This window comes from Mycena indigotica (assembly GCF_014461135.1).
Source record: "Mycena indigotica strain 171206Taipei chromosome Unknown Mind.scaff0008, whole genome shotgun sequence".
NCBI classification, from domain to species: domain Eukaryota; kingdom Fungi; phylum Basidiomycota; class Agaricomycetes; order Agaricales; family Mycenaceae; genus Mycena; species Mycena indigotica.
This window is the reverse complement of record NW_023503007.1, coordinates 1658143-1666078: the sequence shown is the minus strand read 5'-3', so window position 1 is coordinate 1666078 and position 7936 is coordinate 1658143. Positions and strand designations below refer to the sequence as shown.

General features: G+C 51.4%; 3 protein-coding genes across 3 annotated transcripts; all 3 read right to left on the bottom strand.

The window, feature by feature from the left end:
* Window positions 1–763: 763 nt before the first annotated feature.
* Window positions 764–2230, bottom strand: MIND_00926800 (Carboxylic ester hydrolase; the record flags this gene model as incomplete). The annotated part of the gene is made up of 6 exons (XM_037365896.1): window positions 2138–2230; window positions 1668–2090; window positions 1573–1617; window positions 1314–1521; window positions 1044–1261; window positions 764–997 (listed from the first exon to the last, which is right to left on the bottom strand). The coding sequence occupies exons 1-6, from the start codon at window positions 2183–2185 to the stop codon at window positions 764–766; spliced, it is 1176 nt and encodes a 391-aa protein (XP_037217308.1). The 5' UTR covers window positions 2186–2230.
* Window positions 2231–3052: 822 nt separating this feature from the next.
* On the bottom strand, window positions 3053–4781 carry MIND_00926700 (Carboxylic ester hydrolase; the record flags this gene model as incomplete). The annotated part of the gene is made up of 4 exons (XM_037365895.1): window positions 3053–3412; window positions 3472–3651; window positions 3705–4396; window positions 4451–4781. 4 exons carry the CDS (start codon window positions 4779–4781, stop codon window positions 3053–3055), a joined length of 1563 nt encoding a protein of 520 aa, XP_037217307.1.
* Window positions 4782–5737: 956 nt separating this feature from the next.
* MIND_00926600 (Carboxylic ester hydrolase) lies at window positions 5738–6951 on the bottom strand (the record flags this gene model as incomplete). Its single annotated transcript, XM_037365894.1, has 5 exons — window positions 5738–5965; window positions 6021–6238; window positions 6287–6494; window positions 6549–6593; window positions 6649–6951. 5 exons carry the CDS (start codon window positions 6949–6951, stop codon window positions 5738–5740), a joined length of 1002 nt encoding a protein of 333 aa, XP_037217306.1.
* Window positions 6952–7936: the final 985 nt, after the last annotated feature.

The window sequence follows — 7936 nt, the reverse complement described above, 5'->3', positions numbered from 1 at the left end:
TATACGGCTACGGCCGTACTTTTACGGCGCAGTACGGCGCCTCCCGGACCGTCGCCGTACCGTAGTCCCCCTTGGCGACCCTCAGTACGGCTCCGGTACGGCTCCGGTACGGCCGTATACGGTCATACGGCCGGACTTCCCATCAATCGCTGATGGCGAGCATTCTACCACTTCAGGTGAGTCTTGAGGCATCATAATGACTCTTAGACTGACTTCGTTTGCTTGGAAGGCCTGCGCTTGTCGTCAGCGCCCATTGCGCACCTGCGGGCGCCACATGTGACGCATCGGGGTCACGTCATGTCACCCCGACGACCATCGGGCAAGCACCGAGGCACGTCCATCACCAGTCAGCAATGAGGACGCTGACAAGTCAACAGTCTGGACCCCGCGAGGCGGCATTCGGCCCACGACGACCAGGCCAAATAGCCCCATCAGAAGCGACCGCCGTAGTGGCCGGAGCATGGCCGGATACGGCGCTCCGGCTACGGCAAGTACGGCGGCCGGCCGGACCCGTACCGTACCGTACCAGCTGCTATTGAGGGCCGGTACGGTACGGCGCCGTAACCGTACTACGGCGCCGTACTGCCGTAGCACTACGGTACGGTGCCGAGCCCTACCCATAGTATACACTGGTAATATATGAGCCACACACAGGTAGCCCAACCTGAAGCCTGACACTGGAATTGCATAGGAATCCAAGGTGAAACTAATACAGATGTCTTTATTTAATTGGCAACCATATCCAGGAAGCTCTCCAGCAGAATTAAACAGCATAATCACCAGACTCAGTTCCCTTATGAATATGCACAAGTGGATATGACAGTGTATCCTGCTTTGCATCTGTAATAACTGTTGTTGTTGTGTGAATGCCACGTCCCAAGGCTGCTGGAGGACTTGAATGAAACTGAATGGAAGACGGCGCAATTGTCTCCTGGTTTGCATAGTTTGAGGAGCGGATAATGATGAGATTGAATGCAATTCCAACACTCTGGAAGGCCTGCAAACTTGTAAGTACCAACAATAATACAAAAGAATTGACACACAAATGCACTGGCGGGGAAGTTCAGGGTGCTTTGCTTTGTGAAGGCAATACACATCAGAATTGAGGAGACTGTGATAAGAAGGCCAGATTCGACTATGTTACGCATTGCCCGAGCAAGCGGGGTTTTCCGTTTGGTTGTTGCAGTAGTGGCTGAACCTGTACCCAGTCGAAACTGTGAGTTGTTTCGCTCAACCATCCATAAACGCAGCACGATGAGACCTGCGATTGAAATAGGTTGGATTTTCCAAATAGCCGGAAGGAGACGACATACCCGTAGCATATATGTTGATGCAAATGCTTAGAATCCAGAATGCCCTCCCAAATGGCTGGATCTTGCTTCCTGTCACCAGACCCTCCGTTACCTTGCTCAGCAGCTGATCAACCCATGCATTCAGTACGCAATTGGCAATCCATCCCATCACGGGTAATACAATGACCAGCTGAGTTTTGCTCTTCCAAATGAACCAGCAGCGCCAGATCTAGCATCACATTGGCTAATTAGCCTGTTTCTTCAGATCTTAGTGTCATACCAGAATTGCATCGCCGATCAAGGTTTGGATGCCAACGCAAACAGTCTGTAACAACTCGAGTGGGTATTGAGTCGGAGACTGGGATTCGAGCGCACCTTGGTCAATGTCATGAACCCCGATCCATGTGAGAAGACATGTGTAGGTCCACCAGGCCCGCTGTAGATTGCGAATGCATCCATCGCCTCCAACAGCGCCAAAACAGTGTCCAACGTGTCATTAATAAAGAGTGCACAGAAGACGGCCAAGATGATCCAGTTTATGTCGCGTCTTGTGCGCCATTCGCCGCTGGGGAGCGTGAGGAGTGCCCGCCCCGCCATGCCAAGCGTAACGACGTAGATTCCGTACATGAACGTCGCGATGTAGACGGCGAGAAGATGGGCAGCAGGGAGGGAGAGCATGTTTGCAAGTATGTGGGAAGACGAACGGGGGACTCTCTGACTTAGCGGTCTCTCTCGAATGCTATTTGTGGTCTCCTGGCCTATAGGGCAAAGGGACATCGCCCAGTGTCGCTCCGAAGACTGCAATGATATCAGTATTCAGAAGTTAGAGAAGATCAAGACTCCACCGCGCCGGCGGTACTTTTCCCCACCCGTTCCATGTGGCGAATCACCATTGAATAGGCATAGCGCTCAAAAAGCTGACAGATGTCGTGATATCGATAATCGATAACTGTCGACCTTCCCGTTTCCCGTCAACGTTTATCATCCTGTCGAAGTAGATCTACTCACTGTGTTGCATCCAAGTTGCATCACTTGCGGCTTGAGCTCAGAGATCCGGATTCGCGTCTCTTGCAGTTCTTTTATTGGTAAATTAACGTTCAATGTTCATATTTTGTTCCTTTACTCCAGTCAGTAATCGGAATGACTCGAAATAAACTTGAAGTTGGGAAGCTCGAATCAGGAGTCGGGACTGAATTAAGTTAATTGACCTCGATCAAGTCGGAGTATAGTCTTGCCAATGGTGGAAGATTTGACCCTGGAAGATACTTCGATGGATTCGTGGCAGGAGAAGACCGGAAAAGATGTGCGAGCGTGACTCGCGAGCGGTAACGCTGGCGCCACTGCCAAAGTACTGCCAAGTGTTTTGCTGCTGTTGCTACCGGCGATGTCGGCTTCAAGACTCAAATATATTGTCCATAAATAGGACGAGTTCAAGTTGTAACCAAATTTAGCTTTCAAATTCACTCCAAGTTCTGAGTTGGTTCGGAGTCCTTTCAGCAATGTCGGTCTGTCACCATTTCCTGGCAAGTTCAAGTTCTTCTCGCGTTCTACGGACTCCTATTCTTAGTGACAAAGATAATCACAATCGATTCCGAATTACATCTGGCCCGGAGAGCAAATAATATTAATCCGTAGTACAGCACACAGGAGATTAAACGATATAGATAGCAAAAAGGAATGTGTGGGCGCAGGCTGAGACAACGCGCGTTAGATAAGTAAATAACCATAGTGCCAAAGATATGACAACACTGTTTTACTCCTCAAGCACACTTCTTGCAGACCCACTGACTGCCGTCCCAGACGCTCTTCTCAATCGGGTAGCGACAATGGACCTTTTGCATGGTCAAGTCGGTGAGAGACGTGCCCGTGATTGTGTTGGGCGCCTTGCCCTTCTCGACCCAATCAACGAGCGCAAGCAAGATGTTATGTTGGGTGTCGTTGACACGGTTTGTCCCCGGAAACTGGCCCTGCCCAAACGCAGTCGGGCCCCCGTCAATTCCACGGGTGCAGTGGCCCATGCCAGGGATCAGGAAAAGGCGGTAAAAGTCGTCAAGAGAGGGTGTCTTGAGCGTTTTGGCAATCATGTCATACATCCGCTTCGAGTTGGAAGAAGGAATAAGCTGTGAAACGCGATCAAGTCAGGTATCGATGCAATTGTACGATTGGTGAGGATACTTACCGGATCCCGACGACCATGGAATGTCAGAAGCTTGCCCCCTCGTCTGCGGAAGGCGGACAGGTCGCCGTTCCATGTCGCAGTGCTACCGGGATTGATCTGGATAGACTGCTTGATGTCCGCTAAGCTGTAGTTGGTGAAGTCGAAGCTCGTAACATTTTTGACTGCATAGCGTGTCCAATCCTATTAGAAGACCGCTTTAACAACTGGCAGGAAGGCAGGCGTAAGACACGAACCGCAGTAAAAGAGAAGAAGTTTCCGCCGAGAATAAGCGAGTAAAGACCATCCGCTTGAGCGCCGATATCGTATTGGGGATACATCAACGCGCCGTTTGAGTCACGAAGCGGCGAGAACACATTCTTAACGGCGGTGACCTGCGCTGCGGTCAAGCAGGTGGCCGTCTTGTCTCCGGCGCACAAGAGCGGGGTCGGGTCGAACTTGCAGTCGTTCGGCTCGTTAATGATGCCATCCACGAGTCCGTCGAGGCCGTCGCACTGCTTCAACGCTTCGGCTGTCACTAGCGCCCAATCTGCCGTCGTCAGGAAGCTCGGAGAAGCAGCACCTGCAGGAGCGCCAACAGCCTTGGAAACCATGCCGGCCCAGCCAAGGAGGTTGTTCCAGTCGGTGGCGGGTGAACCAGCGACAATACCATCGAAGTCGTTGGGGTACTTCAGGGCTTCTTGAATTCCCTGTCTTCCTCCGGTCGAGCAGCCCATATAGTACGATTTCGCAGGAGCTCGACTGTAATATTTCTGGACGATCTGCTTGCCCAAGATGGCCTCGGTATGGACGGAGCGGAAACCAAAGTCGTTGATGACCTCAGGGTGGTTGAGGAAGGGCAACCCTGTCAGCCCGTCGTGACCATTGTCAGTGCTTATCACGGCAAAGTGGAGGCTTGTGGCATAGTCGAGATTGGTGTAGTCAACGCCTAGCAGTGCCAGTCAGAGATTAACGCACGCGAGAGAAGATGAATGCGACGCACATCCGCCCACTTGTGCATTGCCCAAACCCAAGAAGCGACCATACCACACATCAGGTAGCCATGCCTCGCCATGTAGCGCGGAAGTAGAAGTTGTGTTCGTCACGAACTGCACACGACAGAGCGGAGCATTGTTGACCGCCGCGGAGCTGACGCAAGAGCCCGGTGTTGAGACCGTCGTTGGCCCAGGAATGTAGGTGACGTTAAGTATTTGGGTATTCGCCAGCTTAAGGGTGGTCTGGAGGGCAGCGCAACGGCTCTGAGGGGAGAGCAGGTCGTCCCTCTTCTCAGAGGCGACGAGAGCTGCGAGTGCGCCACGGAGAGGGAGTAACATAGAAGGGGATGGATGGTTTGGTTAACATTGCTGTCGCTGCAATCTTATTGCAGCCCTGTCGGGCCAGTGTGTCGTCGGTTAGTGCGGCAGCGCATCGAATTAGAATTGGAATCGAAAGGGAAGCTCGGAGTTGGGACCTGAGTGAGAGTATGACAAGAAACTGATTGGTAGAAGAAGATGGCCCGATTGATGGTTTTTTTTTCGGCGGCTGTCAATCAGAATCTTCATTCGATCGATTGTGTTGATCTAAGTCATCAGCCCGCGGTTTCGCTCTCTCAGTACCCAAAATCCGGGTGGAGCTTTGTCTCCCTTGCCCCAAAACGCATTTGAGCAAGGAGAATTGAAGTAACGGAGTTCATTGCGAACATACACTTAGACTCTCCGGTGATTGTGCGGTCGACATCCGAAGGAATTTCTCACTTAGTCGGGCCGCTTATCTCCTCCGAGCTGTTCAGACTCTGGCATTCTGAATGGTGGAGCCAGGTGGAGCTCCAACTTTTATATGGATATTAATAGCATCTCCATGGCATTTCAAGTTGCATCGGAAACTTCAAGTCATGATTCGCACCTTGCTAACACGTATACTACAAATGCCCGGGGCCACCATCATCATCACGTCGCATTTCTACGTCCAGGGTACGGTGACAACATGTGAGTGAGCTTTGGAAGTCAGATGAGCAAAGGGCCCGTGGACATGGGCACTAAGCCAGAACCTGCCAGTGCTATTCGTATCAGTGGTTACATCCCAAAGTCTTAGTAACCGTGTTCTCGTGTTCATGGAACTCGCACCTCGACCACTTCACATGACTCCAAATTTGCTCAAAGTTACGAAGAAAATAAGAATAATGATTTGAGAAACTTTTTTTACAGCACCAAATAACAACTCAAATAACAATAAGCCTTACTAGTACCTCCATACAACAACATAAAGGAAGGTCGAGACTGTGGCCCGTCTTTCAAACGACGTAATCCACTGACTGTTTCGTTGGTAAATGCGAGAGCGGGTACGCGTCCTGCTTCGCGTCGGTAATGACGGTGGTGGTCGTGCGGATTCCGTGTCCGCCCGGCGCGTTGGAATGAAGATGAATGGACGCCTGGTTTCTGCTGCTCGACAGCTCGGGGCTGGCGCGCGAGGCGCTGCGGATGATGATGAGGTTGTAGGAGATGCCGACGCTGTGGAATGCCTAGAAATATATGATTGGTGAGATAAGAGGGATCCTGGGACATTATCCGACTTACAAATGCACTAGCGGGAAAGTTGAGCGTGCTCTGCGTAGTAAAGGCAATGCACATCAAGATCGACGAGACCGTTATAAGCATACCACCCTCGACAATATTGCGGATAGCGCGGTTCAGAGGGCTCCTGGGTCGCTTCACGCCAGAGTTGTTCATATTCGAGGCGACCCGGAATTGGGAATTGCTCCGCTCGACCATCCAGAGCCGCAGCACAATCAGCGCTAGAAATGATGTCAGTGTTACGGTCTTCAAACAGCGAAAAGACGCACAAGTCGCGTAAATGTTGATACAGATGCTGAGAATCCAGAACGCTCTCCCGAACGGCTGAATTTTGCTCCCTGTGACGAGCCCGGAAGAAACTTTGCTGAGCAGCTGGTCGACCCAAGCATTGAGCACGCAATTGGCGATCCACCCCATCACCGGCAAGACGATGACGAGCTGTGTCTTAGCTTTCCAGACAAACCAGCAGCGCCAGATCTACGCATTACGACGCGTAAGTGGAATATCGAAACAAACAAATTCGGTACCTACCAAGATCGCGTCGCCCATTAGAGTTTGGATGCCAACACAAGTTGTCTGCGCGAAGACCATGATGTCAAGTATCGTTCACTGAGCATTTCAAAAGACTCACCTTTGTGAGGGTCAACCACGCAGAGCCACGCGTGAAGACCTTTGCTGGTCCCCCGGGACCCGTGTAGAGCGCAAACGCGTCCATAGCCTGGACCATCAGCAATGTCGTCTGCACGATCGTATTGATGAGAATCATCATGAAGACCACGACGAGAATCCAGCTGAGTTCGCGGAGGGTCCGCCATTGGCCAGTGGGCAGCGTGAGCAGAGCGCGGCCGGCCATGCCTGCGGTGACGACGTAAATGCCGCACAGGAAGACACCGATGTAAAGCGTCAGCATCTCAGCCACGAGAAAGGGGACCATGGTTGCGGGAGAGTTGGTATAGAGGACGAATCCGTCCTTTTGTGTCCTCGGTCCGCTTTGCTGCACCAAGTGAATGGAACTCAGTCGCGGAAGCTATCGAAGAGATTACTGAATATGAGTCTGAGTTCGGTGGGAATATCCCCACCAACTGAACAATCGCTGATAGATGGCGGTCAAAGATGGCAAAGTAGAAGGTATGGCTGACGCACCCTGATCGGCCGACTGAGTGGAATACTGTGATGCGTGTCGAGACGATTATCGAACTGTATCCTGACCACCCGCCACACCCATACGAATTGATGTTGGGGTTGATCATGCAGTCATCCGGTTCATTCAACGCCACGAAATATCCCGCGACTATATGTCAAATTCCGGCGAAGCTATAGGGCGGTAATGCGGCGAAGATGGTCTACATGATGCCATCCACAGTTGGTCGTCGGCGCTAGCGTCGATCTTCCATCCTTCGGAAAGGTCCGTCCATCCGAGAAGAAATTACTAGTAAATCTGAAGAATGAGCTTGAGCAATGCGAGTATTCGCTTAGGATACGCACCACATGCAACTCGCAAACATTTAATGAGGGTAAAATTGTCCTTCTTGCAACTTTATTGAGCACAAAACAATGAACAGCATGTAAGAGACATGCGCACCTGGTCTACTGTATTGCTTGGAAACCACTCGACTTGACGCATCACCAATGTTAAAGCAGATGCGCTTTGGCGGACGGATGTGCGCGGATGGGCAGCACAGAGCTAATGGATAATTAGCTTCGTTCGACCGTCGAGGGCAGAACCAATGTATATAAGTACCTAATGGATAATTACTGGCATAGTGTAAGCATATATGAGTTGCATAGGTAAGTAACTGTACGCACGCTTCGTTCGACCGTCGAGGGCAGAACGAAGCGTTGCGCTGGCAGTGCAGATGTCGATATCCCAAATGTGGGATCTGTCGTCTTCATCTCCTCATCTCGCCATCTCACCCAAG